This window comes from Harpia harpyja, chromosome 16 (assembly GCF_026419915.1).
Source record: "Harpia harpyja isolate bHarHar1 chromosome 16, bHarHar1 primary haplotype, whole genome shotgun sequence".
In the NCBI taxonomy this organism is placed as follows: Eukaryota; Metazoa; Chordata; class Aves; order Accipitriformes; family Accipitridae; genus Harpia; species Harpia harpyja.
This window is the reverse complement of record NC_068955.1, coordinates 8,265,311-8,288,235: the sequence shown is the minus strand read 5'-3', so window position 1 is coordinate 8,288,235 and position 22,925 is coordinate 8,265,311. Positions and strand designations below refer to the sequence as shown.

Here is a 22,925-nt window from a genome sequence, read left to right as displayed (position 1 = left end):
CTGAATGACAGTCACTTCCCTTTGACCCTTCCACCCTGTATTCAGGGTTTAGGCGTATCGAAGTAGCTTTGTGGTTGTTGTGCTGCTATTCTATGGGTCAGACCTACAGCCTGCAAAAATACTTGATCAAGCCTGTAACTCTTCCCTCATTACGCACCAGAGGTGAAGTCTCGTGATGTGCCGGGGGTGGTGGGCAGGAAAGAAGTCAGTAACGGTGTGCAGGACCTCATAAAAAGATGAGCTAGATTGTTCATTTAATCCAAAGCCGAATCCCAGTCTATGTTCAAGAGGACTTTAAAAAAGAGGGTGTCTGGGAGAGAAGGGTATAAGCTGGACTGGCTTCCTGTGGAAAGTGGGCAACTAGGACGTTACTGGAGACTCAGCTGGGAAGAGTTTGCGTTCATGTGCTATATAACATGGATATAGGAAGCTGGATATTCTGGAAAACTTGTGTAATGCTGTTACGTTGAGTATGCTATGGGTTTTGTCATGTAATGCCAGAGAGAGAAATGAGTATGTCACTGGCCTTGCTGCTGGCAGAAGTTCTGTGTTCTCATGCCAGAATGGCCACAGAAGTTGGGTGTCATTGCTGTAGGGATGCAGTAAAGCATAGCAGCTGAGGAAATGTCAGCAAGCATTACAAGCAAATAATGATAGACCAAACAAGGGAGCTGCAGAACTATTGGTATTGCAGCTCTGAGTACCTGCATGTCCTCAACCACTCCTGGACAGCTGAACCTCTGCACTTACAGGTATCTTCTCCAGCCTTGCTGGTGACCATTTAATCCATGTGAAAAGAGAGTATCAAAGTTGGGTGTTAATGTCCAAAATGAGTCACTGGAGTGCACAAGAATAAGAAGCTTACTTCTGCTAGTGACCATCACTGAGAGAGGGTGATTGGAGACAAAATAAGACATGAATTCTTGGCTGCTCCTGTATGTGTACTAATTCAGTGGCTGCCTTTAAAATCCATCCAAAAGGAGTATGTGTGTTGCTGCTTCGAATGATATTTAAACCATAAGGGAAAAAAGCTGATATTCTGCAGTTGTGGTTCTGTCTCAGTTTCAACAAAAAACCCCACCCAACAAATAAAGCCAAGATAAAAATCCCAACCTTTAAAGATGCTTGCGTTGTACCTGTGCATTGCTCTTCTTGGCTTTCCTGCTCCTAGTGATTCCAATCCTTGTCTGCATACTGCATCCTAGTTCTGATCCTGTCTCTTTACCCTAAAGACCTGTAGGTTTTGTCCCTCGTGTATGTTCTGCAGTATTTTTGAATCCTTATAGGAGTATTTGTGTCATGCAAGTGGTTGCCTGCTGTTTCTAGGAGCTATTCATAGGCTGCTTTCAGAGCTGAATTACATCTTGATGTAGAAGGAGCAGGTTGGAACATTGACTTTCTCCCACCCTACCCTCAAAATTCACTTTCTTAGTAATTTCAAGAGTAGCTTCCATGAACAAGTTGTAAGAAAGGTTAGAACAGAAGTTGCCATACAGCCTTATCCCTAGCAAAAGTGTGACCACAGAATGGTTGAGGTTGGAAGGGACCTCTGGGGTCCATCTGGTCCAACACCTCTGCCCAAGCAGAGCCACCTAGAGCCAGTTGCCCAGCACGATGTCTAAGGGGCTTTTGAATATCCTCAATGATGGAGACTCCACGAGCTCTCTGGGCAACCTGTTCCAGTGCTCAGTCACCCTCAATAAAAACATGTTTCCAGATGTTCAGATGGAGCCTCCTGTGTTTCACTGGACATCACCCAGAAGAGCCTGCCTCAGTCTTCTTTCCACCATCCTTCAGATACTTGTACACGTTGATGAGACCCTCCCTGTCTTCTCCAGGCTGAACAGTCCCAGCTCTCTCAGCCTTTTCTCCTATGAGAGATGCTCCAGTCCTTTAATCATCTTTGTGGCCCTTCGTTGGACTCTCTCCAGTATGTCCATGTCTCTCTTGTACTGGGGAGCCCAGCACTGGACACAGTATTCCAATTGTGGCCTCACCAGTGCTGAGCAGAGGGGGTGGATCACCTCTCGACCTGCTGGCAATGCTTTGCCTAATGCAGCCCAGGACACTATTTGCTGTCTTTGCAGCAAGGCAAGGGCATGTTGCTGCCTCATGTTCAACCTGGTGTCCACCAGAACCCCCAGGTTCTTTTCTACCAAGCTACTTTCCAGCTGGGTGGCCCCCAACATGTGCGGGTGCCGGGAGTTGTTCCTTCCCAGGGGCAGGACTTTGCATGTCTCCTTGTTAGCTCATTTCTCCAGCCTGCCAAGGTCCCTCTGGATGGCAACACAACCTTCTGGTGTATCAGCCTCTCCTCCCAGTTTTGTGTCACCTGCAAAATTGCTGAGGGTGCACTCTGCCCCATCATCCAGATCACTGCTAGTGCTTGGCTTTCCCCCATCCTGCCATGGGGAAGGAGGGGAGTGAAGCACACAGTTGCTGTAGCCAGAGCCTGTGTGCAGCACCACTATTGCAGGCGTAGCTATAGTCACATGGGCCTTGAGGGTATGGATCCCATGCTGTGAAGTGGATCATCCCTGGCCTTGTTCTGTCCGACTGTGTGAAACCTTCAGCCTGTAGTGATCATAGGCTGGCTTTGTGGGGAGTCTTTTTTTTTTTTCTTTTTCAGCAGGGGATTCTGCTGCTCTGCAGGTAAGCCAGGGAGGGGAGAAAAGAGTGCACCAGAGGTCTTTTCTCATTGTGTCTTTGTGATGAAGCTTGGGGCAAGAAGCATGAGAGAAGACAGCAGTACGTTTCCCTTCTCTCTTATCTGCAGCACAAGGAGAGCTGTCTCAAGGATGTGAGACAGAGTAAGGAAATGGCATGTTCTGGGCTGATGGATTACGAACATCCATTGGGGATGAGGTTTCTTGTTTTCTTTGCACATCAGAGGATTCAGTAGACTCTAGCCAGGGCTGCACATCCCAAGCTGGATGTGCTTATGCTGTGTTTGTAAGCTCACTTGTAGTTCCACTGTGCTGTGTCTGTTGCTCTGGCTCTTCACCGTGTCTGTATGTCCTGGCAGCCAGGGTGCTATGTGCTGGATAAAGGGGAAATTGCTATTGGATCTCTTGAAACTGGTATGTACTGCCTGTTCTCTGGCTCTTGCACATCTTAACTCTCCATTTCCTCTCTGTTGTTCCCAGGAAAGTCGGGATGGTCGTGTGGACAGCTGGAGAAATTTCCAGGCAAATACAAAGGGGAAGAAAGAAAAGAAAAACAGGACCTTCCTGAGACCTCCCAAAGTAAAAATGGAGCAGCGTGAATGATCCTGGCAGCACTGCCCAAGTGCAGCTCCTCAGTCCCCTCCCTGCTTTTAAGGACTCATTGGCACCTAGAGTAAGAATTGCTTTTTAGTAGACTGTTTGTTTCCAGTACAATTAATTATTGGTCAAAGTATTTTTTGTACTCTGTCCATTTGAACTAGGGCCGTAGTATGAACTCGGCCAGGAACCCGCTACATATAGAACACTTGGCTTAGGAGGGTCCCCGCCATTATTGCTGTCCTGTTTGTCTGCTGCCCCGTATCTCGATGTTTTGTACTTCACAGAGATTGTGTTGTTTCACCACTTCCATTTCTAGTTTGAGAGCTGAACAAAATATTGGAAATGCATCTGTACCTTTCCAGGCATCATCTTTCTCAGAAAGTTCAGCTTCGGAAAGGTCCGAACTGGCTCTGGGAATCTGCTCCCAGCACTGTGCAGTGCAGCTGACTTGCAGTTGAAGTCCTGCAGCTCCTCCCTGAACTGAGTGGTGCTTGGAAGGACCCTTCCCCCAAGATCTGATTTCCAAACTAAAATCCCAGCTCTCAGGCTTAGACTTCTGTTAATCTCAGACCAGCTGGTCACTTCCTGTAAAGGAAAAATAACTTCTCTTGATTAATAGTTAAGTTGCAATGGTCTGTATGTAAAATAAATTTTTACCCAAGTTACCGGGTTTTTTTCTTGGAATTATTCAAAGATACAGTTGCAAGGGTGTGAGTTGAGTGCTGGCCACTGAAATGGTGCTGCTCTTCAGCATGAACACTTTCCCTGGTAAGTGTCTGCTATCAGCCCAAAGTCTGTTCTGGCTTGAATTTTGAAGTGATGGTCCTGCAGCGTGGCACCCAGGAGGACAGGGAGAGTATATCTCTTCCCTGGATGCTGCCTGGCTGTATGCAGGTGTGCCAGAGTCTGTGCTGAAAACTGAGCTTGTTGCTGCGCCTTTGGGGAGCATGGATGGGTTTGGCAGGACTTGGGCACCTGTTAAGAGTGTAACTCCTTAGAGCTATGGGATGAGCTCAGACTCATGAGTTTCGATTTTTAAATCCTACTTTGTGTGTATATTTTAAGTTTTTAAGAAATTCTCAACTGTTTAAAGGCATTCAAAATGGAATATACTATGGATTCACATGTGCCTGGCAGACTCCTCTGGAGACCTTTCCGCAAACTCTTCCCATCTGTCCTGATGGCCGTCCCCATACTTGGGTCCCGTGGGTAGATGTCTCCATGAAGATACTGCTGTTCTTCCTCCTCACTGCCCTTAGCCAGCTCCTTTCACTTGGACTTGCTGTCTTATGTGCCCTCATCTTCAAATGACCACAATCCTTTGTGTCTCAGGCATTGGCGAGGTCTCTCTTCAGAAAGATTGGTTCTGCTGCCCTTGAAGAGAAGCCTCCATCTTCTGGTGTCTTAACTGTTTAAGTTTTGATTAATTGCTTTCTATTTCTGCCCGCTAGGGAGGAGCGGCTTGATCAAGTTGTTGTGTTACCAAACAGATTTCTGCAGGAAAAGCAGCTCCCAAGGAAGGTAGTGCTTTCTGACATGGCCTAGGACTTAGATGAATCTGCTGAAAGGTGGCCGGTGCTCTCCACTCGCCTTTGTTTCTTCTTTTCCTCTCATGCACTGGTCAGTGTGACCAGATGTAAAGTGAAACATCCTTCCCTAATAAAACTAAGGTATTTTGGTGTTTTATACATTAACTACCTCTTAGAACAGTAGAATACAGTTCCTGTTTTCTGTGTAAACACAGGAATACAGTTTCTTTACCTTATTTGTCCTGCTAGGTATAACCTGCTAGATAGGTAGCTTGAGCCTGAACCTCAAGGGGCAAAACATAGCTTAAAAAGTAACACCTCGGTGATGTCTGGATGGCATACAAGAGCCAAACAATAACTAGCAGCAGACTAAGGTGGGCTGACAGGTCTGGGAGATGCCAAACTGTGCAGCATTGCTCTGTTCAGGTGCTGAAATTCCTTCTTGTTTGCAGAGCCTGATCCTCCATTAACTGGGAACGCATTGGTAGGACACAACTTCCTTGTCAAGGCAACGATTAGTCACATTTGTTCTGGGTAAAATGTCAGTTAACTTTTGTGGTGCTGTCTCTCAGATGCAATCTCTTCTGCTTCCTGGGTGTAAGAAGTGAGCAGTGCTGGGCAGTAGCTCAGATGATTAGAGTATTTCTAAGTGCAGTCTCTTGCCCAGAGGACATGCTGTCCCTCTAACTTGTCTGCCTCTTGTTCCCCTGTCAAAGTATTTCTAGCATAGAGATCTGTCCCAGTCACTCATGTCCCAGAGTCCTTCCTTTCAATATTGAAATACTGGTCTTTCTAGTACTGTTTCCTTTCAGATGGCATAATGGCTTGGCTGACTGATGGTACTGACTTTTCTTTACATTTTTTTTCAGTTATCTCAGGATGAGTCCTGTGATAGCTTGAAATGTTTATAAGACCTGTGTTAGGCTTCTGATTCTGCTTCTCAGAGATGTGTGTGTTTATAAGATGGTTTACCACTGGGTCTCGAGGAGTGCAGCCTGTGGCCAAAGCCACTGAAGTACTAGTCCTACGGGCTTCTGCAGTTAGAGTCATTTTTTCCACTGGGTATGACTTGGTTGGGGCAGCAAAACATGTAGCTTATAACAATGCTGCTGTTCTCAATTCAATTCATTCTCAATTTAGCTATTCCTGTTTCCTTTTTTTCCTGTCCTGCCTATGATATGCTTCTCTGTCTGAATATGCAGCATTTCTCCTGTCTTATCTACTCAGCCAAGTCCTGTGAAGCTTCCCATCTGCCAGGCAGGCTTTAGCAGCAGCGAAATACCTGGCCCTTTGCTGGATATTTCTCTGGTCCGCTGGAGGGAACCTGGGAGGTTAATTTTTATCCTTGTATTCAGGCTTTGTAAAAGCAAACTGTTTTGAATTGCCTGGGTGGAGATAAGTGGATGCACAACGTGGACACCCACAGGTGCAGGGTGGGCTGTTGCCTGGCCTCTGCAATGCATGCCAAGACAGTGGGATGCATTGAATGAAACGTTGTTTAATTTCAAGAGGTAGAGATGTTGTAGAGGAAGAGATCTCTAGGCCTCCTTCCCCCTTGGAGTTCTTTTAGGCTCAGTGGTCCTCGTAGGCTAAAATATTTGACCTTGATATGCAAGACAAGAAAATACATTGGTGGGAATAAGGAGTAATTTTTTTTTTCTTTTGGAAGGAGAAAAGGTACCAGATAGCTACAGAAGCACTTTTCAGTAGGGTCTTGGCCTTGGTTTTCTGTGGAAATAACTTGTCCTCTGTGTCCAGTTCCCACAGAATGTACACAGGGGTCTACCAGAGTCCGGCTCAGCTCCTTGCTGCTTTCTGGGAGTCCAGAGATTGCTCCTGAAGCTCTTGGTTCCTTTCTGAGGCAGGGAGGTTGCCTTCCCCTTCATATGGAATTTGCAAGGGTGCATCTCCTGTTCAGCAATAGGGGGATGAGGAAGGACCTTTGCGAGTTACTTGGTTTCTTGTGTCTGAAGATAAAAAAGGGAAACCGCGACAGAAACCTACGCGCTTGTGGATTAAAGGGGACAGGGTGCAGGGCATTCCTGTCTGGTGCTACTGTGTAGTCTGGGGATGAGAATGGAGGATCCCCTGAGCATGTAGACAGGCCTAGGTCTAGATTTTGCCAGATGTTCACCAGATTAGCTAGATTACACTGGGTAGAAAAACTATTCAATAAAAGCTAGACCAAGTTATGGCAGCTATAGAAAGCCTGGGTGATCAGCCAGAGATGAAATCTATTCTTGATAAGACATAAACCAGTGTGTTATTTAACATTTATCTTAGTTCGGCAAACACAGTGATGTGCTCTAAATTAGCTGTTCACCCCTTTTCCTTGGGCAGTAACAACTCTTTTGCTGTATGCAGTTTGTATTTCAGGAGTATAACTAGTTGTGGGGGATTAACTACAGCCAATGTAGTGTTGGATAGAGGGACCCAAGTGGGAGAGATCAAGGGCTTGTGCTTTCCACTTCTTCCAGATGAGAGTTTCTTTTGCTAGTCTTTCTTTGCCCTCTTAAAACAACTGAAACTGGAGAGAAACTGTGAGAGCTTGGCCTTAATGTAAGAAGTTTCCCTCAGAAAGAGCTGGGTGATTGCAGTGTGTTATCTAGAGCAAATGGGCTGTCTTGACTTCCTTTTCCTCTTGCAAGCTGCAGTGTGAGCGAGACCTCCCCTGCTCGGGCAGCTGAGCCCTACAATTCACAAGCAGAATAGGGGCATCGTCCCTTGTCTTGTGCACCAGCACAGCGTGCCTGGGCCCAACAGTGTGCGGGGCTGCGCCAGCTGGGTTTGAAACCTCCTCGTTTTTGTTTTCCAGAACTACTGCTGGCAGTGCACCTCCTGCTGCTGGGGGCTCCCCTGCCTTCAGCTCCGGGGCTAACTCCTCCTTGAAAGGTGAAGCTCTCACAGCCCTGCCTTTGTGTTGTGCACAAAATGGGCAGATGTTTGGGAGTGCTGCTCCTCAGGCTGGGGTCCTGTCTTTCCCACTCCGATCTCAGTGCCACGGTGAGCACCATGCACACTTTAGGTAGATCTAGGATGTAGTTGAGCTGCCTGACTCGCTATTGAGGTTTGGCAACCTTCCTACTAGGAAGCCCCCGTCACACCAGCCAGAGGGCTTTGGACTCCCAGGGCAAGAATGGACATGTAGTTTGGGGCAATTAGGTCTTTCTTTTGCAGCAGATCTCTGCCTCAGCCTATTCAGTGCCATTGAAATGGACTGTCCTGCATTATTGGCCTCCCTGGCCGCCTGCTTCATTCATATTCCCTTTCTGGGATATTCAGTTGTCCTGCAGCAGCCGGGAAGTTCAGATGTAGCATTAATATTAACATTAAGGTGCAAAGTCCCCTGCTTCACAGCCACTAGTGGATTCTCATTGAAGCAAACAAGGATGTAACCTGAAAATGATCGATGGGATTTATGTGTCATCCATCTTCTTGGGTCTGGTCGAATTGCTTCCTTTTCAAATGCTGGCAGGCCCTGTCTGGGCCTTGGGTCTAGTCGAATTGCTTCCTTTTCAAATGCTAGCAGGCCCTGTCTGGGCACTTCTGTAACAGTTTTTCTGGGTGGAACGGGGTTTGCAGGGGTGCATTTTGATGACATGGGGAGCACCTGTAAAGGAAAATAACACTGGCACGCATGCCAGTGCAATTGTTGCAGTTCAAATCACAGAACTGAAATGTTTTGGGGAAGGACCTCTGTCGGTCTTTAGTTCAACCTTGTGTTTGAAGTGGGGCTGTCATTAATGCTAGGTGAGGTCAGCTGTGGCTTTATCTAGCCAAGTGGTAAGGATGAGACCCCTGGCCTCTCTGGGTTCCTGTCCCAGGAATGCACAGCCCTTCTAGGGAAAATATTTCACCAATGTCCATCCTGACTGTCATTCACCCCAGTTTGTGGCCGTTGCCCCTTGTCGCACCATATGCCACTACTGAGAAGAGTTTGCTTCCGTCCTCTTTGCAACTTCCCTTCCAGCAGCGGCAGGTAGCGATCAGATCGTCCCTCAGCCTCCCGGCTATCCCAGCCTGGCTCCCTCCGCAGGACGTGACCCAGGGCTCAGACCGTGGTGGCAGTTCTCTGCAGCATCACCAGTACCAAGCAGAGGAGATATTAACTGTCATTCTGCTGTCCCCACTGCTCCTAGCATAGCCTAGCTTTCCTTATTCACAAGAGTACACTGGCAACCTTCTCTGTTGAGGAAGGCCATAGTTAAACTGGTGCAGCTTTGCTGTTTGGTTGGGAAATTGGGGTATTTGCTGCAGCTCTGCATACTGCAGTTGGGTGTCTGGCAGGCTTAGATGGGTGGACTACAGGACATGCAAACAGCCAGTTCCTTCTGATAGCAGTGCAGGTTGTGTGCCTGCTCTGATGTGCTTTCAGCATGCTTTTGTGCACCAAACAGTTGTGATTGTCTGGCCTTTCAGGGCTGTCTCAGAAACATCACGCCTCCTTCCTTGCAGAAATCAGTGCCCGTTCTTAACAGCAAGGAAAACCCAACATTTCCTTGTCAAACAACACACAGTGAATAAAAGGAGCAGACAGAAACACATGTGATTACTTGTTATAACACGAGTGACTCAGGTGGATGTTATGCCCATGACCTAAGTGATGCCAGTGCCACAGTACACATCTGGGGAAATCCCACGTGAAACCTGAGCAGAGCAATGCCAGAGCTGCTGCCCTGGGACTGTGGCAGCAAGAGGGAGTGGGTCCCCCATGTGTCTGTCCACCCTTTCTTCCCAAGCTGAAGGAGCACAAGAACCAGGATGGGTTTATAATGCTGCACAGAGGGCAAGGAAACTAGCTGCCACAGCCTGGAATATTTTTCTGGCTAATGTTTCCCCATATGGGGACTCACACAGCAAAGCGGTCTCATCCTGATGCTTTGCCCTGCTGCAGCAAGTCTCCACCTCCAAGGGGAGCATTTGAACCAGCACTCGCCACTGTGTTGTCTCCTGGTCCCGGTATCTGGAAGGAAATGAGAAGCACAGAGGATGGATCTGCCGAGGGCGCTGGCCCCCCCTTGCCAAGCTGAGACCACCTCTGCAACCCTGGCCTGGCCGGGGAGTGTCCCTGCCCTGGAGCTGCTGCAGGGCAGAGCTACCCCATCTCAGGCCTGCAAGGCACCGGATGACATGGGAGCGTGACAAGCCCCTGGCCAGCACAGAGCCTCCGCCGCTGTTTCCCTACCACTGCCTGCTTGAGGAAGGGCCACAGGAGTCCGTGTCAAGCTCCAGGGCGCAGCTGGGGCACGTCTGAGCCGTGTCACAAGTGCCAAGAGGGAAGTGAGTCACTCACCTGCGAGGGAGCGCTGCGCCCTCCTTCCTGTCCAAGCCTCTTCCCAGGCAGGAGCATGCTGACGGCTCGGCCCTGCCAGTGGCTCGGCTCGCAGCAGGGACCTGATGGGCTGGGGTCTCCTGGACCAGGTGCTCTGTGGCCCTGAGGTAAGAGGCTCCTTTCCCTTCTGCTTGCTCTCCCAAGGTGCTGGCCTCCCTCCCCGAGCGCCACGGGGCTCCTTCTGTGTCTGGGTGTCTCGGAACATGGGCTGGCTGCGCGTCCCCCCTGGATCTCTGAGCTGTGGCATCTTGGATAGCTCCAGGGGCTTCAGAGCCATCCTTGTCCTCCCCATCCAGGCATGCTGGGAAGACGTGTGCTCGCTCCCCATGCCCAGCAAGCAGGGATGAGGTGCGTTGCGATGGCATGAGTCAGGCTAGCGCTGCCGTTGCCTTTGGGGCTGTGGGGAAGGGGACTGCCCTCATCTGGGTCCCGTCCCACCCCTGGGTGGCAAGAACAACCCCAGCTTTGCTTGGATGCTGCAAAGCGAGGTGAGGAGCCTTGCCATGGACTTTCCTCCTGTGAGGAAGAGGAAGCAATGTTTGGAGCCTCTCAAGGAGCCCAGCCCCTGCCTTTGCCTGGAGCAGCAGGAGCAGAGTGACCCCGCTGCGGGCAGCCCAGCGAAGGCATGGTTTTCCCCTCTGACAGAGCTATGACAGCCTGGGGCTGCAGCACATAAATCCTGACGTGGTGGCCTGTGGAGCTCATCCCTCTGCACAGTGCAGCAGGGCTGGACTTGGGCTCCATCTGCCAAAACCAGCCGGAGCCTGCCCTGCTCCCTGCTTCGCCTGCTGCCGATGAGGCAGCGCAGCTCTGAACAGAGACATTTCCTGCCAGCCTGGGTAGTCCCAGCAGCACCACAGCGAGCAGCAGAACCTGTGCCCTGCCTTTGCAGCTGTCAAATGGCTACCAGGAAGCGTCACTGCTCGCTGCCCCAGGAGGGGCTCTCGGACGCTGAGGTGGATGTATTTCCAGGCCGAGCAACCCCAGCTTCAGGGCATATTCCTGCAGAGTTGGTAATAAGGTGGGGACATGCTGGGCTCTGAAATGCTTGCAGGGGAAAGCTACAGAGTTTATTTAGTATTTCTTTCCTGCAACAAGCAAAAGGAAACTGTGCAGAGTACGAGATGAGTAGTGCAAAGTCACAGACAGTAATGCTTAGCGTCAGATCATCAGCCGCTTCACCTCGAAAGGAACTTCATGTCCTTTCAAAGACCTGTCCTGGCACGCAAGAAGGCATCCTGGTGACCAGGACCAGCAGGGATCACGCTCACCTGTGTGCTGGTCCTGCACCTGCACAACTCTAAGACTGGTGGCAGCGGCTGGTGCTTTCACAAGGTCCATCTTGGTATGTCATCTTGTCCTTGTTCACTGCTCTTGTCACTGAACAGTGCAGTCCACAGTGCACGCAGAGCCTGTCAGCTAAAATGCTCCTCCTCTGCACTCCATAGAGAGCTCTTCTCCACTAATACAGTGTGGTTTTGCTCTTGGAAAGAGATCTCTGGATATTTGCTTAAATACTATATTTTCAAAACCAAGACACTTTCTGATACCTGCAAAATTTATATGTGATCATCAAAAGCGGGTATGCTGCTAACAGGCTCCATCTCAGAAGGAAACGACCCCAAGGAAATATGCTAGAGGCAGACTGCATACAAGGAGGCAGTGTGCATTTTTCACAGCAGTGTGCACTTGCCGCGAGAGTGCTGATACGGTGCCAGAACCAAGGGGAACAGCCCACTGTCTACCAACCAGCTTGCATGAAGTTATCCCCAGAAAACATCATTTGGAAGAGCTGCTCCAAGATCCAGCATCCTGATACAACAACCTAAAGTACCATTAATGCTACCTAACAGCATCGTATGGGAATCAGTTATAGTAAAAGCAGCTTATTTATTAGATTGTAAGTTTACTTGATAAAAGTAAAGGCATATTCAAGCTTTTTTTTTTTTTAACTTGGCCTTGCATGGCATTCAGTGTTGTCAGACTTTGCGTGCATCCCCCACACTGGAAGAGTGGTAAATAACATTGAGAACAGGGCAGTCAAAAACTGCCAGGACCACTTACTAAGCCAGGCCACCGCAAACAAAATGCATCTTAATAGTGGATTCAAAGTTACGCACTCAGAAACAGGCAGCAGTCCCAGGAGAGCAGGGAAACAGAGTCCCCGGGCTGGAAGGGATGCGAGAGGGAGGAGTGCTGGCTGAGGGTTCTGTATGAGGGGTAATGGGACCTGTCAATGCATAACAGACACAAGGCAGTTCAGGAGGGAGGGGGGGGATTATTCTCACCCTTTCTCTATTGCCTTGGTACTGGGAGTGCTGAGTCTGGGTCCCCTTCTACTTTTCATGCTTTAAATGCAACAGCTGAAAATGGAGATGATGAGGAAGGGAACTCCCCAACTAAATAAGAGATGGACAAGTGCAAGCCCGGCAAGAGGCCAGTCTACATGACCAAGTGGTTGTTCTGGGCATTTCTGTGACTCTCAATAGCTTGAGGCCTAACCTGAGCATTTGAGGCAAGGCTGAAAAATTAGTAAATCCAGAGAGCAGTGAGGAAGCACTGACATGGTCAGGTCCCAGCTTGGGGCAGTTAGAGGTGTCCTGACTCCAGTGGGAGTGCTTAAATCAGAAAGCAAAGCTTGTGTCACTGGTAGAGTTTCTACCCATCAGGTCTCTTTGTGTCTCTCGCCACTGAACTTAAGTTTTTGTTGTTTGGTTCTCTGGGTTTTACAAAAGATCTTTTTCGCTGAAATTCAGTGACGTGCATGTGCCCCATCAGTGGCAGAGCCAAAGCAGGGCTGAACAGAGGAAGGATGAAGCCTTCTGATGAGACTCCTCCCCAGGCCAAAACCTCCTGGGCTTTCATTTCCTCTAAGAACTTGGCTGCAGCAGGACAGCAAGCTTTGTTTGGCTGTTGCTACAGCCTTTGCAAGCGCTCCCCTTCCCTCCGTGACCAGACATCCTCACGGGCTGCTCTTCCCAAAGGCATGGACTGGCTGCCAGCCAACCTCATTAGCATGCTTTTATTTTGTTTTTAATTTAAGCTCCCAGAAGCAGTCTTAGGGGCATAACTGGGGCTCTGTGTGGTCCATGAAGGGTCAGGTTCTTCAGTCCATCTTTATAGCGGCGGATGGGGAAGGGGGAAGGAGGGAGGATGGCAGGTGGCAGAGGGAAGGAGACTGCTGCAGCCTTCATCCCAGCACAGATCTGTAGCATCACTGCAGGAGCCTCATCTCACCCTTCAGGTCACCCTGACATGGCCTGACAGAGGCAGAGCCTGGCTGCCCCCTGGTCCCCAGCTCCACACAGCCAGCCCTCCAGTGCAGCCCACCCTGCTGAGGCAGGGCAGGGTAGAGCAGGCTCTCCCACCTGCACAGTGCTGTTGCTGCGGGGCTCCCTCACGCTGGGGGAGTTTGGGTTCCGCTCAGCTCAGGTGGCTTCTGAGTCCCTTGGACACCCCATGCTCTTGCTGTGGGGGACAAGGGTGATCCCACAGCAGCTCAGGGCACATCCAGCTGTGGTGCCAGTTGTGGTGTCCATGCACCTCTGGGTTGTTTGGAGCTTCCCCTGAGCAGGCCCCAGAGCAGCAGGACATCCTGGTTTGTGAGCGGTTTGCTGAACACTTGCACAATGCCCTGCCAGGCTGGGAGCTCGGCTGGGGCTCCTGGTGTGGGCCAGGCACCCAGGTGCACGGCCTGCCTCTGCTCACCCTAGGGCACCATGGTGAAGTGAAGGCTTTGCCTGCCCCTGGCTGGGGACATACAGACACCAGCATGGACGGCGGGTGGGTTCTGGCACTGCGCTGGCTGCCCTGACGCCGCGCAGCCCATCGCCTCAAGATGCCTAAGGCCAGGCAAGCCAAAAGTCAGCGTCCTGGCACAGCAGCGTTGCTGCCGTCCAGCTTGCCCCCTCCGTCATTGCCCCGTCTCCCCAACTGATGAGGAGGTTGCTGTGTCCCAGCTCAGAGCCAGGGCTCACTAGCCCAACAGCAAAAGCATGACTTGAAGGTGTTCCAGGGTCCATGCCAGCTCCTGGCTCTTGGAGAAGTTTGGCTGGTGCCCTCAGCTGGTGTGGCCCAGGGGACACAACCCTCAGCCTGTCCCTGGTGGCTCTCCCAAGACATGACACCACACCATGGGGGTCTCTGGTGCTCCTCACAGCATGGATGTTACCAGGGCCTACCATGGGCTGTTTGTCATAGATGGCATTTCATGAGAAGAGCCAGGAGAGCCAGCCTTCCCAGGGGAGCGCCAATGCAGACTGGCTTCTTCTGCTTCTGCTTGGGCCCATGTTGTTCCACATCAGCCTTGTTGCAGGCTCAGGCACCTCTTTGTGCTGGTGATGGACTTTGTGGCTCTGTTCCTATGTGTTTCACACTGAACCCAGGCACCAGACGCAGTGCTTCAGTTCCTGTAGGTGTCTGCAGGTATAAGGTTTGTGCAGAACATGGTGCAGATGCTTCAAGCTCACATCTGCACTGTGTGCACGTGTAAGAGCAGTGACTGCATGGAGGGCAGGTTAACCATCAGCATGGGAGCTACAACTTGGGATTTACAGGTTAGCTGGGACCAAGCTTTGCTTGTCATTGGTGTCTCCCTGAGCACCCCACCAATTTGCATCACTGTGATGAGTGTTCTTCAGGCTGCCACAAATAATGGTGGTCATGATGTGAAGGTGGATGGGCCAGGTGAAGACCTGCCATGCTGTGGTGTCTCAGTGTCCACTGAAGGTCCCTGAGATAAAAGGAGACTTGGGATGGCTGGATTCCTGGGTCTGTTTAGCCCCAACACAAGTGTGAAGGATACTGCTAGGGAATGAGTCTGTCCATGGGATATATGAGTTTCCTGGCACTTCCTTTCCTTGAAGTTATTAAGTGAAAGCTCTTCTGGCTTCTGCTATTCATCTGTTTGGAAGAAGGATGCCCACATACTGTCTAATCCCAGATCTAACCAGGGACATGGAGTGGATTCCTATTCTGCCTCTAGAGGAAAATCCCAGTTTGCTCCCTTTCAGGATCATCAGAAGCAGAGATAACTTTGAGGAAACAGCTTTAAGGACTTACCAGATCTTTGCTGTGGTTAATTGCCTTTCCTCTACAGCTTATTTTATTTCTCATTTCCTTTGAGCTGATGTCACACATTTCCTCTTCTCTAGTGACTCTGCAGTCATGCTGCAGTTGCTCCCATTCTGGTGTCCTGTTCTTGAGAGCTGCCTGTGTGGAGACCTTCCAGCCCCAGGTCAGAGAAAATAACACTTGGCAGAAGACTGAGCATCCTCAGTAAAACACCCATCACTGCTCTACTAAAGCTGAAGATGGACATTTCATGCTGAATCCTTTCGACTGTGGTAAGCAGAAAATATACTTTATTATTACTATTCCTCTTAGAATATACTTTTGCTGATGGCATAGTTTGTGTTAGCATGGTCTTTGCACATTGCAGCCATGAGGCAGTAAATCCTTATTGGGAGAGCATGGCCCATGGGAAAGTGTGTAGACTGGGAGCAGAGTCTGCAGTTCCCCCAGCCATGCTCTGCTGCGCAGCTGGTTACTTCCACCTCTAGTTCGGCATATAATGGAGTTGACGATATAAACCACTTGGGATTATTGGCTGGTGTACTAGTGTACAAGGTAGTGGCTTGGGCTAGAGTTGCCAGGGTTTTGGTAACGCAGCGCAGCCTGCTGCAGCAGAGAACAGGACCCACACTCGCCAGCCCACACCCTGACCACTGTGCCTGTTCTCCTTCTGCTGGCACAGAGAACATTTATGTGTTTTATACAAAGGGGAATTGCTTCAACAGGAGAGGCTGAGTGAGATCCCCCATACGGTACTCCAGAATCTAGGGCTTAGGACATCTCACAAGTATATGGGAGATGTAAGCTCGAGTTCCTCAGGCTGAAGAGGGAAGTGGGTATTGAGTAAATTTAGTGGGGAATGGTACCATGCTCTCTTCTAGCTGTATTTTGTAGAATATCTGGCTTGACAAGTGAGAAGGGAAAAACAACTCTCTTGTGGTTCCCTGAAGGACCTTGGCATTGGCACCGCACAGCCTACTAAGGCAAAGACAGATGAGCTCTACCAAGTGCTGTTGGGACCAGGAGACAGCACTGCCATCTCCTACAGCCCACCTTTCCCAGAGATTTCTAGCAGATTTAACAATGTAGAGCAGGTCCTTGCACTCATCTCTCCAGGTCAGAGCACAGCCCCTTAGCTCAAACCCATCTTTTGTGCAGGGCTTTGCAGTGGAGGGGGACGTGCAGGTTTGCTCTCCCTTGCACCCCATCTGCTAAATCTGGCAGCTGATGGGCAGGCCTGGAGACCCCACCAGTAAAGTCCACCAGAGCTCCTGGGCAAAGCTTGGAGGCTGCCCAAGCCCATGTAGAGCACCAGAAATGGAGGGGTAGATGGGCAGTGTCCCACGGCACAGTCTAAAGGGACTTTGTGAATAACAGTTATGCCTATGTATTGGATATGGGCACTTCTCTCCTTCTCATGACTTCTGCTAGTGGGATGCATCACCTTTTTTTTTTCCCTACTCTTGGTATGTTCAGGTCTGGTGCTACAGTGATAGAGCACCTTTCATTGCGAAGGTTCCAGCCCCAAGCACCAGAACTATTTGCTGCAGTTGGCAGATAGTCAGAACAGTGGGTTTACAATGTGGATTTGAAAAAAATTAAGTTCTCTAATGATCTTAGGTAATTAGGACTTTTTTTTTTCCTTATTCTAGTGTCAGAATAGTGTTATCAAACACACAGATCCCCACTAGTTTCTCCTGCCCCTGCACAGCCTCACCTCTTCCCTGAATGTCTGCATCTGCTAGGTGCCCTCCCAGGCTGAGAGATGCAAACCTTTCCAACTGGTATATGTCCTTACCAGAGATGGTCCCTCAGTGCGTGGGAGAGCTGGGCTTAGACACAGACATTTATTTAAGGCCATGCTGTGACAATTACCACTTTTCATTCATAGATGAGGGTGTGGAAGCAGATCCATGAGATGACCAGTAGGACTTGCCTTGGGTCCTGCATGAATCAAGGCTACAGCAGGGAACAGGTCATGGGCCCCTGCCTGCTCTGGGACCTCTCCGCAGGGCAGCAGGGAGTGACACATTACTCCTCAGGGATGTGCCAGACCTCTGTGGCCATACCCTGAAGTGTCATGGCCCAGAACATCCTCACCGCCTGGCGACCATCACCTGAATCAGCTACTACCCTTTAGAGATCAGTGGGTTCTCAGCAGGGTGGCAGAGATCAAGGTGAAAGAGGACAGATACATGTGTCACCTGGCCAACTACTAGTACTGCCACAGCTACTTGTTAATTCACATGGAACATGGCTGAAAGATTGAGTTTAAAGACACTCAAACCTCAGTGCTGCCCAGCATGCAGCAGCCCGTGAAGGTCCAAGGACAAGTTGTGGATATCTGTAGTTGTCATGTCCTTAGGGGACCTGTGAGGGGTGAGGAGGGACAGACTTGGGAAGATGACTATTGCCTTCCTCTCCTAACAACCGGAAAGAAGTACCGAGTGGTTTGCAGAGTTTTCTGAAGAAAGGAAGAGCTTTCTTGAGCTAGAGCTGACTTCCCATTTGCAGAGGAAAATTGCAAATGTGCAAAGTGTGAATGAGGAACCAACGGCACATGGTCACAAAGAGAGACTCAACCTAGAGAGGGTGAGATGGGGGTTTATGTCATTAGCTGCTGCTGGGGAAGATCCAGAAAGTTTTGAGGCAGGAGGGTGCCTTCTCAGGAGGCAGCAGTCTTTGAGGGAAAATGCTTGTCTGTAGGGCTGGCAGAGCTGAGGCAAGCACATCACAATGTGCAGCACCTGGCATTCCCATCATAACTCGCACAAGAAGTTTAGGCTTCGTGATTGGTGGTACATTTTACTCACTCTCAAGGAAAACCACCATGTTCTGCAAATTAGGTTAAAAACCCAGCAAGTTTACCATTAGCGAGCAACCTAGTGTCCTTGCTGGTGGCTCTCAAACTGCTTTATCTGCGTTAGTCAGTTAACTTCCCATGAAGGAAGAGGGAGAGAAAAAGCAGATCTGCAGGACTGTGTCAGGAAGAGGCTAGTGCCTGCCCAACATCAGACAGGGAGTTGGCGCTAGAGCCAAGAACAGGCATGTACGTCCTCTGGATGGTAAAAGCAGCAGGTTAAAGTATACAAGGTATTAGACCGAATCCATGTAAATCTGAGACAAGAACACGTACAGTATTGATGATGCAGGATTTTGGTATGTCCAAACTGTAAGCAAGATTTGAAGAAATACTAACTGAGGTAGGGACTGGTAATATTAAAAATCTGAAAGTGTCTCTTTAGGGACAGTATTTGTCAGCAGCCTCATGAGCGACACAGGAAAGTACAGAATTGCTGCTGCTGACACTTGCATTTGATGCAGAAATGGTAGGGGGACAAAAAAAGGGGGGAGCCAGATTGGTTTGATGACAACTTGAATACAAAATGATGGCACAATAGACAACAGCCAGGATTTTAAGAGAGAGAAACTGTAGTTAAAGTCAACAATGTACCACAAAACATCACCCTTTAGGATTAGTGACTCATCTTTTACATGGTTCACTGAGTAAAAAAAATTGAGAGGTCTGGTAGCCTATTAAGTGAACATGAGATCCTATAGCACCTGCAACTAAGAAAACAAATACAGTCTTTAAAAGTGTAAGCAGGAAAATGTCAGAAAACAACAAGTAGAGGGTGACTCTGGGAAATGGCAATAGTGAGACATTTTTACCAGATACTGTTTCACTTCTGGAATTTCTAGGTTAAAATAAATGTAGGCAAGTTAGAAAGCATTAGCAACCACAGGGGGGAAAAAGAGACCCAGAAAACCTGTTTGCTTATAGTAAAAGATTAAGAAATGTGAGACGGAGCAGAGTAACAGATTATTTTATCTAAGAACCCTGATGCATAAAAGTCTTTTGAGATTAGAGATTAGTGATCTGATATCCACACTGTAACAAACAACACCGGATGAAGACACAAAGGCTAGTAAGGTGTGGAAATAGGATCAAAGAGAGGACCAAGGGGACAGGGCAGGTGTCTGTGGCTGGAGCCAAGGCATAGAGCAGAACTCCTGTGGTCACAGACAGCTGAAAATGAAAGGTGGGTTTTGGCTTAGCAATGGCACCATACTAATCAGCTCGTTTTATGCTTTGTATTTTTAGGTAAGAAGAAAAGCTACATCAGGAAGTTCTGCTTCAGACGTGCCCACTCAGCACCATGATGTCTGGAAAGGGTAAAGGTGCTGCTGAAGGTAGTGCTGATTCCTACATTTCATGCCACATAGACTCTGAGTTTCGCTACAACCTCTTCACTGTTTTCTACAGCATCATTTTCATTCTGGGCTTTGTTGCCAACTGCTATGTGCTCTGGATTTTCAGCCGTATTTACCCAACCAAAAAACTCAATGAAATCAAGATATTCATGGTGAACCTGACAGTAGCTGACCTGCTCTTCTTGGTTACGATGCCAATGTGGATTGTTTACTATCACCACCATGGAGACTGGATCATGCCTGAGTTCCTCTGTAATGTGGCTGGCTGTTTATTTTTTGTTAACACCTACTCTTCTGTTGCCTTTCTGACGGTCATCACATACAACCGTTACCAAGCTGTGACTAATCCCATTAAAGCTGCTCAGTTTACCACCCAGAGAAGGGGTATCTACTTATCAGCAGCTATCTGGATCATAATAGTGGGCAGCTCTTTGTATTACCTTTTTGACAATAATACTAATCAGGAGGAGATTGATTCGAAGAATTTCACACGGTGCTTTGAGCGCTATAACTCTTCTAGCAGTGTTTCAGCTGTTCTCGCCATTCATGTCATCATCTGCATCCTCTTCTATATAATTTTCCTTTTTATACTAGGCTGGAACATCATCATTATCAGGACACTGTTCTCCAAATCAGTGCAGCCACGGAAGAGTGCTCATGTCAAGCAAAGGGCACTCTGGATGGTTTGCACAGTGCTGGCTGTGTTCATCATAAGCTTTGTACCTCATCACATAGTGCACCTGCCCTGGACCCTGACTGTTCTGGAGCAGTGGAAGAAGGAAAACTGTCAGTTGCGCCAACAACTCAACGATGCTCATCAGGTGACTTTGTGCCTCTTGAGTATGAACTGTGTGTTGGACCCTATCATCTACTGCTTCCTCACCAAGAAGTTCCAAAAACATCTTTCAGAAAACCTAAAAAGCATGAAAGGGAGTCGCAAGTGCTCCAGGCAAACCACTGACACAGTGATTGAGGGCACCATTCACCAAGAGGATGCCATTAGGATCTAGTTCAGCCCTGTTCTGACTGCAGATTGAGATGCGTGAATTAGTCACCCATCTTTTCTCAAGAAGAGGCACTGAGGCACACAACAGAGGACCAAGATATTACAGTTCCTTTTTTCTATTAGACAGAAGAATGGACACTCATTTTTTCTATCACATGCAACTGGCAGAACAGGAACCTGCAGTAATCTGGCAGAAAAACACCTTCTGTCTGGGCTGATGTTCTCATGGGCACTAAGAACAGCTCAGACGATCTGCTTTTACATGAAAGAAATGTGTCACTGAGTCTCTGCAGTGCGCAGCTAGAAGCAAAGTGCACTGAAATTATCCATTGTGTCAGCCCAGACAGCACCATCCGTGGTCCTTTGCCTGCCCAGCTCCCACGAAGAATCCAGTATCACAGCTGTAAGAGACTTCTAAAAGACCTGGAAGAACAGACTGAGATGCTAGTATCATCAAGTGACTTTTCTAAACAGTTTGCGTGGTTCTGTGAAGAGAGTCTGAGCTGAAGAAGCTCTTGAGTGGCTAGAAGGGACGTAATCCAAGGAGTTCCTCAAATGCCATCCAAGAAGACATCTGCGCCTCTGATCCCTTCTTACCTACTCGCATGGTCTGCCAGGGTCCATACTCAACAGATGTCTGGGTGTAGCTATTATAAACTTTTGCCTTTGCTCCCAGCTCTTGAATCAGTCAAGTAACTGGACTAGTAGGCAAGAAAATGAAGACAAATTGGCAGTGCCTCAGTCCCCGTCCCCAGATCAGCATTATGTCCAAAGGGGACTATTGTCTGCCCTGACTTCTTTTATGATAGCAGAACTGGCAAACCAGCAGCCTCTTGCACTCAGTTTAGTAATTCTTGGCTGACTGCATGTGTCTGTGGAAATCCAATCTCACTTTGGAGGCTCCAGATAACAGAAGATTATTGTCAGCATGGGCATTATGATAAGAAGAAAAAAAGCTTAAAACGCTTCAGTATCTTTGTTCTTATTTATTTAAGTTAGGGTTGTAGCAAGCAACTGTACGTTATTCCTTCCCCCAGCCTTTCTATTTCTGCTATGAAGAAATTAAGCTGACTACTTCTTGATATCCTACCACAAGTGAAGTATTAGGTCAGGTCATGGCTACTTTCTGAGCAAAGCAGTGCTGCACAGTGATACAGTACACTTGACAGACATGTAATTCATGTACTCCCACGAGCCTGGAGACTCCTCACTCAGGGCTGGCTGCAGTCAGTTGGAGCCCAGGGCAAAGTGCTTTTCCAGGGGTGCTGAGTTCTGTTACCAATCACGAGACACTCAAGGTTCCTTTTCTGACCCAAATTGCTTAATCCAGCACAGGAAATTGGGCAGGGAAGGGAACTTACTTGTTTTCACAACAGTTTTTGGTTCCCTAAACTACATAGGAGTGTCTGGTTGATGACAGAATAAGTGTATCATCTGACCTGTGACACCAATTCTTCATGTGCAAGGACAGCAGCCTTCCTACACCCACCAGAGAATGTAAAAGATAAGCTCAAGTCTTTCCAAAGATAGGACCAATGTCTGTATCAGACTTTGCCTACATTCAGTGGAGATATGGGTCCTTCAGCTTTTATGTTTACTTGTGTGAATGAGCAAAAGAACTAAGACATTTCTTTTTCTGATGCCATCTGCCAGGGCCAGCCATGCACTCCAGGCCCAGAGCCAGGCAAAGGAAAGAATCTGATCACAACGTGAATGCATTTCCCTCCTGGTCCTGGATTCTGCTCTAGTAATGGCCACCCATAAAGAACAGCTGCTGGCACCTCTTAGCAGAGAGATAATTCCCTGACTATGTCCCTCAGCCATGTCCAAAGCCTTGCCCTGAATCTGCAGTCATCCAAGCCACAGCACACAGCAAGGGGGGCGATTTCTGTAATTTAAAAGCCTAAATCCCGCTTGCTGGAGGAATCTGCCTTTGTATTGCTGCCCTCCCCAGATGGCACGTTCTGGCCAAGGAGCTCCTGCAGCTGGCAGGTGGGGTGGAGCTTTCCTCTTTTCCCCTTGCCACCCAATGGGTTAGCAGAGCTCTCTTGCTTCACAGCCCCTAAAGCACCGAACAGATGAAGTCTGGCAACTCTTAGAGGAAATGAAAAGAGATTTTATGTGGAGATCTGGTAAATGTGTGATCTTCTTCTACTGATTCCCGGAAAGCTTGCAACAGAATTTACAGTTTAGGCTACCTACTGTGGGTAAATAACATGCTTTACTCCACAGAAAACAGCTGTAAGGCCAGTGTGGGCTCAAAGAACAAATGTAAACGTGCATCTAAGGAAAAGGGTAAGCAGAAGAAAAAGCCCAAAGGATGCTTCAGGAGGATACGTTGCAGTAATTAAGTCAGTAACAATGCATTTCTAAAAACCAGTCTGAGCTTTTACTTCTGTTCCTGGAATTACTTTCTCAGTTTTACCGCAATGTTGCATTACCCTGCTTTACTTTGCAATAAAATGGATCCTCAAAAGTTCTTTTAAATAAAGCATGTTCCCCAA

At 48.6% G+C, this 22,925-nt stretch overlaps 2 protein-coding genes across 6 annotated transcripts in view; both read left to right on the top strand.

Moving 5' to 3' along the window:
- The window catches only part of DNAJC8 (DnaJ heat shock protein family (Hsp40) member C8), a 26,985-nt gene extending 9,187 nt beyond the window's left edge, over positions 1-17,798 (top strand). The window contains exons 9-12 of one of the 4 annotated variants that reach the window (XR_008238697.1): positions 3,147-3,339; positions 9,251-10,234; positions 15,281-15,472; positions 17,092-17,798. Coding sequence is in view for 1 of the 4 variants with exons in the window: in XM_052810945.1 (XP_052666905.1) it covers positions 3,147-3,269 (123 nt within the window). In the remaining 3 variants the exon portion in view is untranslated. Of the gene's footprint in view, positions 1-3,146; positions 3,932-4,717; positions 4,788-9,250; positions 10,235-15,280; positions 15,473-17,091 lie in introns of those variants that run through there. The other 3 variants (XR_008238696.1, XR_008238695.1, XM_052810945.1) reach the window with 3 other exon arrangements.
- On the top strand, positions 15,380-22,925 carry PTAFR (platelet activating factor receptor). 2 transcript variants are annotated; one of them, XM_052810943.1, is made up of 2 exons: positions 15,380-15,472; positions 19,306-22,925. In XM_052810943.1, exon 2 carries the CDS (start codon positions 19,361-19,363, stop codon positions 20,423-20,425), a length of 1,065 nt encoding a protein of 354 aa, XP_052666903.1. In that variant the 5' UTR covers positions 15,380-15,472; positions 19,306-19,360; the 3' UTR covers positions 20,426-22,925. The 2 variants fall into 2 exon arrangements, with proteins under 2 accessions (XP_052666903.1, XP_052666904.1); XM_052810944.1 differs by lacking the exon at positions 15,380-15,472 and adding an exon at positions 17,666-17,792.

What these genes read in the sequence shown, in the direction of transcription:
- PTAFR (XM_052810943.1), top strand. Translation starts at nt 19,361, where the DNA reads ATGATGTCTGGAAAGGGTAAAGGTGCTGCTGAAGGTAGTGCTGATTCC.